The sequence below is a fragment of the Bombus fervidus genome, chromosome 3, assembly GCF_041682495.2.
Source record: "Bombus fervidus isolate BK054 chromosome 3, iyBomFerv1, whole genome shotgun sequence".
Taxonomy (NCBI): domain Eukaryota; kingdom Metazoa; phylum Arthropoda; class Insecta; order Hymenoptera; family Apidae; genus Bombus; species Bombus fervidus.
The window spans coordinates 19,636,230-19,649,931 of NC_091519.1; the positions used below are offsets into that span (position 1 = coordinate 19,636,230).

Genomic DNA, 13,702 nt, shown 5'->3' on the forward strand with positions numbered 1-13,702 from the left:
AAGTTTTGCTGGAAAATGATAACCGACGAACGTGAAAGAAATACTTCGTTCGAGAATGTATTGCGAAACAGGCTTTTGCTCGAATAGCATTCATTTTAAATACACGCATTAATACTACTAAGTTTTAACGCATTTATTTACTAAATTTCCCGTATAATCTGAATTTCGGCATTAACGCGTGTTCGTTTAAACGCGTCTCATTCAGAAATATGGAAAAACATAACGGATGGATACAAAGTCTGGATTACATGGTTAAACGAAGAAAAAAAAGAGAAGGAAAAGACCAGATTCTCAGAATTTTCTACGAACGCAAGACAGACGTACCAAAGCCGCTCTCGTCGTTTGTATAAAGCGATCGTTCGGCCTGCTACGCATATTTACCCTGGCAGTGAAGTAATTGATGATCATGTTGACAACTTTGTCCTCCTCATTCTCCTCCATCGGTTTCACGCACATTTTTCTTCTGGTCATGCGAACAGTGTCGCGTGAGAAACAACAGCAGATGTTTCCGATTCACGAATTCAAGCACAGGAAAAGAATTCCACCCCGTCGCTATGCCCTCTTTGATTTGTTCCTCTTGGGGGATTCAAAATCGAGACGCATTTCTTCCGGTCTCCTTTCGAGTTCAACGAACACACGTTTTTCCTAATGCCACGCTTTTCCACAGTTTCTCTAAGCGTCAAGTTTCTCTTTTTAATTCCTTGGGAAATTCTTTTCATAGAAAACAACTTTTCCCGGACGATTAACCCCGACAGGTCGCGTTAACTCGTGTTAATAGAGTGTGGTTTGCAACAAGACCGTGAAACAATACGTTCAACTACACCTATTACTTGCTTCCTGACATACCGCGCCGATGCATGTAAACATAGCTGATCGAGTTAACGCGACTGACTCGCTGATAATACATATTATATTCGAATAATACTACATCGGACGGCAACGAGGAATTTTGTCAAAGGTGATCGATACGTTCGAACGGTTTCGTTGGTACTTTGCGGTTATTAGTAGTGCGAGTCATTCGACGAAAGAACGATTTCTCCCGCGAGAACCCTCGCTAATGTTACAGGACATCGAGACGCTGTTCTTTCGTTCGCAGCCTATTTTCACCGTGACTGGGTGTTTGTCGGTAACGATACGTTGATTTCACCGACTCTTGCCGCACTTTAACGTTATTTTTCGTCTTGTCTTTGTTCGTCATTACCACATAGTACGGTAACGCCGTTATGTTTCTTACACATTTTCTATACAGTTAGGTACTCGTGATTCCTCGCGATCGATACGACGATCGATCACGCTTGCTTCTTACAGTTTTATCTTTATCCTAGCACCCGATTAATTGATTTTCGTCGCAGCGAATTGTTCTCGATATCGTTAGGAATTTATCAACGCCTCACTTCTTTAACCGTTTATCACAATTTTTCAATAACACTACCACTTCTGATCGTTCCCTTCCATTCCTATCCGATTTGCTGTTCATCTTCGCATCAAACTTTCCTCTTTTTCCCTCGCCGTATGGCAATCATCGATTTTCCGTTCCTGTTCAACTTGCTATTCACTTTATCTCTTCAGCGTCATCAGCGATCGCCAATTCTTCTCAAGCTATTCTTTCCCACAGATTCAAACGCACGTTGTCGCAGTAAAAGTTTCTCCCGTCACTGAACGTTGAATCGCCGAAGCAACGAAAGAGGCGTGTTGTTATCGTACACGTGCGAAGACGATAAGCTCATCCAATGTCAGAATGCGGTATAATCGGTGCACTGCGTCATCGAATTCGTGGTTGGGAAACACGTCGCGATACGGACGAAGAGCTTCGGGTAACGATTCTTCGCCAATGGGAATCTCCCTCTCCCTCTCTTTCTTTCCATCGATCGCAAATTGTTGACAGTGCGATTAGAAGTTCGGTGCTTTAAGCCGCATCGAGCAAGCTGTTTTCCGTGGAGCAGCTGTATCGAGGAGTTTTATTGAATTTGTTATTTGACAAGAGCACACGCACCAGACACGCTTCTCAATTAAATTTTCAGCTAACGTTTCGTCGATTCGCTCGAACGGATGTATCGCTCGTATACTATATCATTTAGAGATCGTAAAATTCGTTGTACCAGTAATTTTCACAGAGATTGCCTGCCTGTTAACATACTCCGTTATCTAACACATCTTCCATCTCATCCATTCACCAGAATTGAAAACTCTAAAATGAAAAATCCCAGGACGTCTGCAATTTGTCAGGAAACCTCCAACGATTTGTCACTTTTTGTCTCGATATTAACCAAATGTTTACCCACCGAAAGAAGAAAAGAACGCCAAGACCGTCGGTCGTGACACGCTGGGACGCCTGGTTGTTTCTCGAACGACTGGCGTTCCTCTCACGATTCTTCTGTACCTGCTTTCCTTTGATCAGCCATCGAGGCAAAACGTTCTTAGAGTTTTGTATCCGACACGATAGACTTCCAGAGATTTCTATTCACGCGCGGAAGCACGAGCCAAGGATTCCAGCTGGCTCTGGCTCTCAGGTATATTTCTACGGCCCCCAAAAACAGGATCGATGCTTCCAAGCATGGCCAGGGGTAACTTCCTCTCTCTCTCTTCCTGGTCTCAGTTTGCCTCACGCCCGAGGGATTTAAATCGACAGGCTCTTTAAACGATTCTCTGCGATTTATGCTCCTCCGAGTCGATAACCTCCTCCCTTTTCCGTCCACGCGCCACCACGATCTTCTTCTATAAAGATTCTTTGTTCTTGTTAATATTAATTTTCAAGACGCTTGGTTTAATCATTTTTAAACAAGTTTGAAGACGATCGCGTAAATGATCGATTCGTGGACGGTCGATATTACTGGTATTTCAAACGGCGACTATTATTTACGATCCATGTAGATCGTCTTGTCGTTACTCGGTGAATGTTAACCAAGATTTCAAAAGGGATTTCAGGCTTTCGTATTTCTGTAATAATCCTGTTATCCGCTTGAACGGGTTTTTCGAATCTTCACGGTGGTTGAAACTAGTTAAAGGTGGTCTTTTTACAACTGTTACGATCCAATAGCGATTACTCTCTATGATCGATGTAGTTTTTCACGCTAATTTAAATTTTGAAGAGCTTTCGAAGCATTCTGTGCCGGAGGTGTACGAAGCTTTCGATCGTCGATCCGAGTTATTATTAGACTTTCTGTATTTTGCAATTGATCAATAATCCTTGGTGACAAGTGTATTTTTAAATTTTGTAACTGGTTTTATGAAAACTGGTATAGCTGGTTCAAAGTCCGCGTTTATTTTAAAAGGAGTTACCAGCAATCCTTGTATTTTGCAATACGTCAAAAAGAACCACAGATGGCCGAAGTCGAACAATTTATGTAAATTCATTACCAACAACTAAGAGCGTTTTCACGTTTGCAGCTTACCGAGCGAACAGATTAAAACGTTTAACGTTTACGAACTTAAATTTATAGTTTACAGCCTACAGATAATAATTTTACAGGTATACTTTACTAGCTAGTGTTACAATTTGCATCGATAAAGATCACCGATATCTGCTTCTTTCACGATCGGTGCATTCGTTCGTTTCTCGATTTTCTCTATCGCTTGTGATCCGTCGCTCGTCGTCCGAGTTGATCGAACAAAATATTCTTAAAAGAACGTTGATTTGAAATCACACGGTATCCGCAACACAGCCTACGCTTTACGGTCTATCAACGAACACGCACACCTTCGCTTATCACTGAAAATCCTTCGGTCACACAACCCGGACGAACGGAGGACGATCGTTCGTCTCGTTTCGACAGACGTTTCGCGTTTCGCCGATGGCTCCGTAGGCTCGATGATATTTTCAGCAGCGGTTGCTCGTTGCTTTTCGTCGATCGCGCGGCCGTCGACCCTCGAGGCAGTTGCCTCTCGCCTTTGATGTTCCTTTATTTGGCCACGAGTCTCTTATTTACCGGCTTCTGTCCGTCGATAAATTATTGCTCGTAATTACTCGCACCGAGCACGCTTTGACGCGACAGCGATGCTCGAGAAACGTACGCGAACGTTTCGCTTTTGTTAAAATTTCCCCGCTCTTGGGTTCCAGAACGTCGTACACGATCGTTTTCATGCTTGTTCCAGGTGAAAGAAAAAGGAACAAACGCTCTAAGAACCGAGGAATACGTAGAAAATTTAACGAGGATTCGAATTAACAAACATAATAACATTTTATCTCTGACTTTAGAATACACCGAAGAATATTCAAGACACACTGTGTGCTCGGTTCTCGTAATATAATACACTCGGATCTCGTAAGATCCGCCTTGGAAGAGAGGCAAGATTTCGCGGCAAAATCTCGACGTTGACTGGCGCAGATGTTGCTCATCCGGGTAGCCGAAGTCAAGGGATCCTTCGTGCACACCTTTGTGCACTACGACCAAAAACCCTGCCCCTGTATTCAGGTGAGGCAAAACGGGTCACCCCTTGGCCTCTCGGTCCCTCGTCTACACCCGGGGAGCCACCGGTAAGAAGGACAAAAACGTCTTCGAGGGGTTCTCAAACCGATCTCGATGATCATCTTTTACCACAACCAGCTAAGACGCACTGCGACGAATCCGCCTCGCAGATGCGTAAATTTCATCGATCGCGTGTAATTCTTATATCGTTCTTTTCCAACGATTCGATCCTTTGGTAAAATTACGTCAACGATCGTATACGAAAATACCTTTCGACGAATCTTCGATAAACGAGAATGGAACCTATTTTCTTCGTTTAATACGAGACGCTCGCAGTCGCCAAATCGTTCCTCTTTAATCCTCCAGAGCGTTATTACATTTTGAAAAAGCGACAGAACCCTTTTGCTGAAAGCATCGTTCGCGAAGACCAAGCAATTTCTTGTCGCAATCAACACGGAGACGAGCGATTTCTTGCGACGAGGTAGCACGCTTCGCGAAATCGCGAAAACGGTCACGCTTCTTTTTGTCACCGACTCGCCGCTGTTGAATCGAGTTTCGTAAACAATTCGCGATAGGAGGACGCGGTTCAAACAGATGGATCCGCAAAGTCGTCGGCGCACCGTTCGAAAACCAGTTCGCTCGTTTCTTTGCTCCCTTGGAGGGGTGTCGATTAACTGGTGCCAGTAGAGAATAAAAGTACGTACTTTCCATTTTGCCTATCCTTTTCTCGATATCGTCCATAACCACATCTTTCCCAATCTACGTACAACGTTGTACTCGTATAGAATATAGACCAAGTCGGTATGCCTAACTGACGGCGGTAATATACAACGATTTACACGATTTACGTCTTTGGTTATCCTACAATATGCATAAAGCTGTTTCTCTTCGTGTTGTATTCGTTCGTCTGTTACATAGATCGTTTTGCGTAATTGTTTGACCATTTTATACGAGTGAAAGATATAATCGCCATAATTTCTTAATAATTCCCTTTGAAGCAAAATATATTTTTGTCAACTATAATTTCTTAATCATTTAGCGTAGATCGTCGATAGTTTATGCCGCGAAGTGCTACGCACGCTCGTAAAACTGTCACGAAAATATTTCCTTTTCTTCTTTTTTTCCCCTTAATTTTATTACCGCTCCGCTACAGGTTATAATTAAAAACCTTTCTTAGTTCTCTACCCGTTAATAAGTCGTAAACTCTAAGTAATTAAATCGAAAATATATTACGCCTTTCAAATCGCGTTTCTTCTCTACTTTACATACGAAGATCGTATCTTTATCGTTCATTTCGCATTCTCTTTTGTCGGATTTCTATTGATACAGCAAACACCGAAACTTCATATATTCTACTTCTTGCTTTCGCCAGGAAATTACGGAGAATGAAATGGCAAAGATTTATTTTATTGTACATGCGTAAGGATTGCAATTAATATTTTCTTCATTTTCAATAAGGTTCGTTTCGAACGAAATTCTATCGAAGATCGCGTGGAAAATTTGCCCGTTTCCCGAATCAATTTACGATCCAAGGAGAATTTCAGGAAATCCTGCGTGGAATTGAAGCTACGCCGTTGTTCGAAGTATAAAGCGCCGCGGAACGAGTTTATGGAAATAGGGCACGACTCGAACAAATTTTATCGAATATTCCGTGCGACAGCGTTGAATTAAGAGATACCGGAAAGAAGGAAAACCGTCGAAACGAAGAATATCGTGCGGATACGTTTAATATCAGAGAAATTCCGCGTATAGCGTAGATAATAGGAATTTCGCTTGACTCGATCGTTTCGATAAAAAAAGGTAGCAACTACGGTAGTAACTTCTACGAATTACGTTATCTTTCTTCCTTCGGTAATAGAGATAGTAATATTTGAAAATCCAATGGTAGAAACTATTACGATCGAAAGATAACGATGAATCATGTAACGTTCGTGATTAGATGTAAAGGACAGGAACTGCGGAAGGAACGCGTAGCTTCACCGAGTTGTTTTATCGATCAACGTGACAGACCAGGGAAATCGGAAGCACACGACGAGACTTAATTTTTAAAATTAAACCTTAGACTCGACTAAGATCCGTATCGGTATACGAAAGAATGCGTACTTTCCAAATTTATTTTCCGCTTTCAGAGGAAGATGTACACAAGGTGCAAACTTATATATGACAAATATTTATTTTCTTAGTTCGTGATATATCGTGTTTTTAAAACCATGTACGTAATTCTGAAGGACTTTGTAGTTCATTGTGTATCTTTGATATCGATTACTTTGATACAACTCTGTACATTTTTCATCGCACATTTCAGTACAGACATACTACTTGACCTACATACTTGTTCGAATCAAAAGATTTCGCTTAATACGTCTTGCGTCCTACTTGAGTTTATCGGCTTTCATCCGGTCCATCCTATTCACAGAAAAATGTTCGTACGCGAAGAAATAAGAACCGGCGCAAGCTACGTTATCGTCGCGAACTGTAAATGAAGTCGCCACATAGATCAGCGTGATCTTTAAATTCTACTTTCAACGTTACTAATTTGTTAATATAAATTGGACAATCGTTAAGAATAAGTTATATTTCTAATTCTTAATACTTGATACTGCTTTGTAAGGAATCTCGGAGCGCTTAAATTTTCCTTATCGCGATATCGCGGCAGAAAATAGTTTCCTCGTTTCCATGGCGTGTGTACGGTGTCGACGGTGAATTTAGCGCGAAGCGAGGCGACGCCGCACCTGGGACCCGCGTCTACTCACACGCGTCCTAGAAAAGCGATCTAGCGCGTGAGATTTGAGAACACCTGCGACCAAGCGCCAAGACGACACCACCGTGGATCGATATTTTCCATACTACGTCGCGCGTCGTCGTCTGCTTTTGCTTGCATCCACCATCTCGACGAGGCAGCGTGTCGGTTTACGCAACGAAATTGAAGCGAAGGGCAAAGGTGACGCGGAGAAAGAGTGGCGTCGTCTACGGGGAAACGAGGGACGAAATTGTCGAGACACGTGCCACGATTAAACGTTACCATGTCGATGGAACGCGATGTTATCGGATTCATCGATCGATGAAATTTCAAGGAAAGTTCGGTTTACCTACATATCCTATCGTTAAGTTGAATTCCTAATCGAAAGTAATCATGTTTGTTTTAATCGTGCGTCGAGTTTATTTATACAGATATTCTAATGGAATCAAGGATTTTTGTTAAATATTTCTAATATCGCGCGCGTGTGCGTGTGTATGTGTGTGTGCGTGATCGATCTAGACGGAATCCGAGGAACGAGAGAGCAACACAATGAACGTGATGTTCGAAGCAACTTGTTTGTAACGATAAAAAGAAAAGTGTACGGTACTCCAACCGAACGACTCGATGTATCGAGAGATTCGAAAGATCGAAGATACGTGATTGGAAAACTCGAGTGTCAGTTTTCGTGCTTTGAAAACGAAATGTTTCTGGAGGGGAACGCGATGAGCGCGATTTTAACCGGAAGCACCGAGTATAAGTCGCGACAAAAGAATCGTCTCGAACGATTCGTCTTTAGAGATCTCACGGATCTTTCGAAATACGCCAGAGGATTTTACGATAAATGTCTACGTTAAGATCTTTGTTGAAGACGATTACGATCAATAAAAGTATCTCCTAGGAATCTGTGTCCTCCTCCCCTTAGGAACGAACGATTAAACAATCGTAAACAAAAAGCCATTTATGCGACTACGAAGAACATCGTGTTTCGACATTTGCGAATCAGTTTTTAATTGTTCTTAAATCGTGCAACCTACAAAAATTAATTTTTAAAGAATGCAAAAATTATTTCATTTTTTCATCGGCAAAGATGGAAACTACGTTTATACGTGTGAATTAAAACGCCGAATTAAAAGCTTTTCAGATGCCAGAAATCGCACGTTCGATGTTCGAGAATCTTTTCAAAGCATCCCCTTTCAAGATACACGAAGGGCTCTTTTCACGAAAAGGAGTTGCTCCGATCGGGAGTCAAATCTAATCTGTAAGTCTAATGCATTTTGGCGCGGCGCTGACAGATTCCCTGAAAATAGGTGGTTGTCGCGATAAGGATTTACGACGAGATACCGTACCGAAGATCTTCGGTTCTCGAACGAGAGAGACTCGGCGTTAATCGCGATCACGAGCCGGCAACCTCGTCTCGATAAAATAATTACTCCGAGATATTTCGCCAATTAACGTGCTTTCTATCGGCCAAGTGAAAATTCTTCGGGATTGATCGCGCGAATAAACGAAATTGTTTAGGATGAAATTCGCATACTTATGCTGTTACGTGCAAAGATGGATCTTAGTTGAAATATCTGATATTTTTTCACGGAATAAACATCGTTTCACCTTTTCTAGAAGAATTCTTAACTCTTCGTTACTCGGTTTATTATCGTGAAAAACGCTTGTAAAATCGTAACAAAATCGTTACTCGTTATATTTTCGTTCCACGATCGATATTGAAATTAAAATTAAAATTAAAATTAAAATTAAAATTAAAATTAAATCATAACGAAAGTAATAACAGTTAAAAGGTGGCTTTAAAAAAAAAAAAAAAAGAGCACCGTTATTTCGCTATCGTTGGAAGCGAACAAAAGGTACGGAGGTGTGCTCGTTGCATTATGAAAGATCGGAAATTACAGTGAATCGAAATTACAGGGACTTAAAGGGGAGCAATGAGGTCTACTTACGACGATTCTGTTGGGGGTGACGTCCAAGGGTCGAGCTCCGAGGACAGGGGTGGCCGGAGCGCTACCCCTTCGACAGGCCTTCTCGTAGGACGTGTCTGAAACACACAGCAACATTTGTGATTTAGCAACAGGGTAATTCAGCCGTTTCCGGTGCGAACGAGGCCAAACGGTCGCGTTAATTATCGTATCTCGTTTCGTATTCGAAACGAGAAATGCTATTGAGCGAATAATCGCATTTCCCTCGGTTTTCCTCGATTTTCCTCCCTACCAGCAAATCGCATCTTTGACTTTTCGTACGAATGGTTTAACCGACGTCAAAACGATTAAATCTTTTTCGTTTGTTCTTCCGTTTAAAAGAGTATCACCTGATCGAGTAAACTCCACCTTTGCTCTTATTCAACCAAAACATTCACAAACGATTCTTACGTTTCTTAAAAATCACAGGTCTACGCCTCTCCACCTACGCTTTTCGCAACAGACCAGGGGAAGGATCAAGTTGGACGTTTTTTCGCACAAACATTCCATTATCCGCTAATCGCCTGATCGACCGTTCACGCGCTTGTAAAAGACTTCAGAGGCTTCGAAATAGCGTTATTCCGGACGAAGGAAGGGAATGCGGAGATTCGTGGACGCGATTAAAAGAGGAACTTCCGTTTCTCAACCGGCTGCTCGTTCGCATACTTGGAACTCGGTCACGGCATAGTCGGAGTAATGCTGAAACCTCGTAATTTCAAGAACGACAACAGGCTATTGTGCGGTCGTGGGGCCATTCACGGGATCCCTATAATGGTGGCGTTCCATCGAAAACGCGATGGAAACGCTTACAATGACCGAAGCGCTGTGTGCACCAAGTACCGCGTTCTGTCTAGGAATTCGCGAACGATGGAATCGATCGTTGCCAGCGAGTGCTTGCGACGTAATACCTGTTCTTATCGCTTGTCGTACCGTCTGTAAAAATAGTTGGCGATCAAACGCGTGAGATAAAAACGATAAAGAATTCTGAATGAGTTTACGAAAATGTCGGAAATGTTTGGAACGATCTATTTTTCGTTTAGAAAACAGTATCATAACTATTTCTTTACGATTGTCGTCGTTATCAATTTTCTACGAGATAAGCTTACGATAACCATTTAACCTATAATTGTACGATACTATCGATCGATAGATCCTACAAATATCTGACCCACGAGTTTCGCTTTTTATTTATTAAAAATCGAGAAAATTAAACTTCGCTCGAAAGCATGTTTCAGAGCGTCGATTTACAATTAATCGCTCTATTCGCTTCCGATTCCTAAAATAGTCTCGTAACCGGCCACATATCCATCGTTAAATCCACTCGAGCGAGCGAGCGAGCGAGCGTTCAACTCTAAACCACGAAGCAAACAATAAGCGTCGAGGTTTAAACGTTTCAAACCGAGTTCCACTTTCTACCACGTGATTAATTTAAAAGTCACTCTACCAACTCTCGTTGTATACTTTGGTACGATTCTTTCCATTTAATTCCAACTAACTACTCAGCGTGAACTCGAACGGTACTTGGAGTACTATAATTCGTCTTTCGTCCCTCTTCCTCGCACACGTTTCTGTCAACGGAAATCGACCAAGGGAGAGAAGAAACGAACGCTGCCCTGTAATTAACGTTCCCGCGAGAGCCTTCGGTGCTCCGACTTTTCTCTCTCTGTTTATGGTCAGCGATTTAAACGCTCTTCGTGGCTCAAGAGTCTCCAGTTACAGGGCCTTTCTTATTCGTTGCTGGCCCAGGACAACGAGATTCGTGCGTTTCTTGCAGTTAACGATCCGTTAGCAGGGGTCCGTTTACCGCTCGCTGAATTTCATTTATCGTTAATTGTTTCCGTTCACGCGTCCAACGGATCGTAATTAATCGCGTTTTGTCTCGTTCGTCTCATTCGACTTTTCCTATGAAAAATATTAAAGTTCGGATCAACGTTTCGATATTTGATTTGCGACATTAGAACAGGTACGTAAATCGATCGTTAGATATATCTAATATATTTTGCATACTATATACATTTTGACGATAATTCCCATAGTTATCGGACATAAATAATCGGTACACGTTGTTATCTTCACGAATAAGACGTTAATAATTCCTCTTTTCCAATGACGTACCGGGAAGCTTGTTTATACTTGCCAAAGGATAAAGGACGAAGGATAAAGAGGACTTCCATCGTAGCATCGTTTCATATATATCGGTCGTAATAGCATATATCGAATGACGTTTAATGCCCGCATAGACCGGCATTCGATTCTTCCTTCGGTACAACACATCAGCGTATAAAATAAAACACAGCCGATGCGTTTACGATCCGTTAAATCCGCATTTTCGACTTTTATCGCGTGTTCTCGCCAATCACGGTTTTTTAAGCGATCCCCAAGTTAATTTACCGTCTGACGATCGAAGCAACCGCGACGTTAATAATCTTGTATCTCGCGACTTCGTCGTTCCTCCATTATGTTGATTGCAAAATGCAACCGCCAGATTCTACGCCACGATTGAGCGCGAATTTCGCCGTTTCATCGAGTTGTAAACCTGTGACACGTCGTAATTTCCACCAGGATGTTTCCCGATACGGATAAAAGCTTTGCTCGATCTGTACGACGAACAACGTTCAAAGGAAGACAAAAACAGATATAGAAAAAAGGGATATAGCGTTTGAAGAGCAGGAATTTATCGTTACTTTCTCGAGGATGCGTACCACTACACAATACCCATACGTAAAATGGTAACCGAAGATGCTAGCAATTTTAAGGAGAACCTACCGTTCTAAAACTCTTAACGATATGCTGGCTAAATACAGGAAGCGAGGCTGACTATTAGGAGTATAGCAAGGCAGTTTTTCGTTTCGTTCGAATTTAATTAAGATCGAAACAGGCGACAGCTGGTCCGCTTTTGTGAAAATCGCGTGACACCTTTCGGTGAAAAAAAAAAAAAAAAAACACTGGTGGCCGTGTCGTTGAAAATCCAGTTGTAAGAGGGAAGGAAACTGGTCCTTCGACCAGTCGTCTACCAAGAAACACGAGTGGAAAAAGACGACGCGCGTGTCGTCGATCGAATGGACGCTTCTTTTGCCAGCGACCTGTGTCTGTGACACAAATTCAATGGTATTCGACAAAGAAATGGCGTACAAAAGGGAGGCAATTTCTTGAAAAAGAAACGCGAGAGACGAGCGGAATGTTTCCTGGTAAAATTTGCGGCTCGGAAGGGAATAGTTGCGCGGACGTTGTGTTCGATATAGACGTAAAGTGGAAGCAGCGATTAAAAAGGAAGATAATCGCGAGAGAAATTAATGTTACGTAAATTTATATTCGCTAGGTATCGTAACGAGCTTCTTTGCTTTCGTTATTTTCGATACTTTCGAAAACGTTCGACAAAGTATAGACAGCGAAATTGCGAATACAACATTCTGTAATTCAAAGTCCGTAAAAGTTTCGTCGGAAAGAGCAAACGAGCGAGCTCGCGTACAGCTCGAAAACACATTGTGTCGCGAATAGCTAATTGGCCATTGCCGACAGAAAGGGCACCGGTTCTCTCGCGAACCCTTTTCCCCCGCGATAGATGCACGAGAGCTGGGGTTGCAGCTGCACGCGGCACCGTGCAGCGCGAAAACGCATCTTTTGTGCCGCGGCTGGAGCAACGGCGAACGGAGGCGGTGCACAAAGCTGGCCCCGACCAGCCAAAGATCAATTGGAATTGAAACGAAAGGAGAGCGAAAGAAACGGCGCGCACCCCACGTTTCGAAATCGCGAGCGTTTCGTTAACGACGGAACCGCGTGACGCGAATCCTTCCATTATTAATGATCCGACACGCGAAACCCTCCCGTGTTCGATCGCACTTGCATCGACCGATGCAGCGGATCGATCGATCGCGTTTCCAAACGCAGACTATGAAATAATGGGCCGAGAAAGGGTGCGATTGTCGGCATTCCGTTCTATTGACGGGGCGGGTTCGGCGCAGGAACAATCGGAGATTTTTGACGAAACCGAAACGGCTGCCGGCCAATTGATATATTTTATTGTTAGTCGTTCAAACGAGTCACCTTTTTCGACCTAGTTGGTCATTGTTAAGGGTTGCGCACTGTATCCTATGTATTTACACGGATTCGTTTGGCAGTTCTCCGTTTGGAAAGCGATATATTAGCACAGCGGGCCAAGTTGATGGACGATAAGGGTTGGAAATGCTGTTAATGGTTGCGATTAGATCTTCGTTTCTACTAAGGTGGATAATTAAATACGCTATAGATTATTATCTCTGAAATCTAAAGAAATTCCTTTCGAAAATGGTGTCGCGAAAAAGAAAAAGAATAATTTATTCTCGAATAAAATTGGGTCTCGCAACGAATATCTGTATATTCAGCGACGATGAAATATTTCATAAGAACGTTAAGAAGATCTCAAGTTTAAAACTTCAAAACTACGTTATTTCGTTATTTCGTTATTCCAATTGGTAATACTATAGAAGGGGAGTTGCATAGAATGGCGAAAACTAACAAGGTTGGCTGCGTAAATCCACTCGAGTCTTTTGTTACTCACGTTACCGTCTTTCAAACATTCCAATGTTCCTTCAGTCGCAAAACGTGCAACAATT

General features: G+C 42.4%; 1 protein-coding gene across 16 annotated transcripts in view; it reads right to left on the bottom strand.

Annotated features, from left to right (window-relative positions):
• Positions 1-13,702, bottom strand: part of Raskol (Ras GTPase-activating protein raskol) — a 255,691-nt gene that overhangs the window by 15,782 nt on the left and 226,207 nt on the right. For 15 of the 16 annotated variants that reach the window (XM_072023083.1, XM_072023092.1, XM_072023091.1 and 12 more), the window contains one exon: positions 9,096-9,190. In XM_072023083.1, coding sequence (XP_071879184.1) covers positions 9,096-9,190 — 95 coding nt within the window. Of the gene's footprint in view, positions 1-381; positions 767-9,095; positions 9,191-13,702 lie in introns of those variants that run through there. The other variant, XM_072023098.1, reaches the window with a different exon arrangement.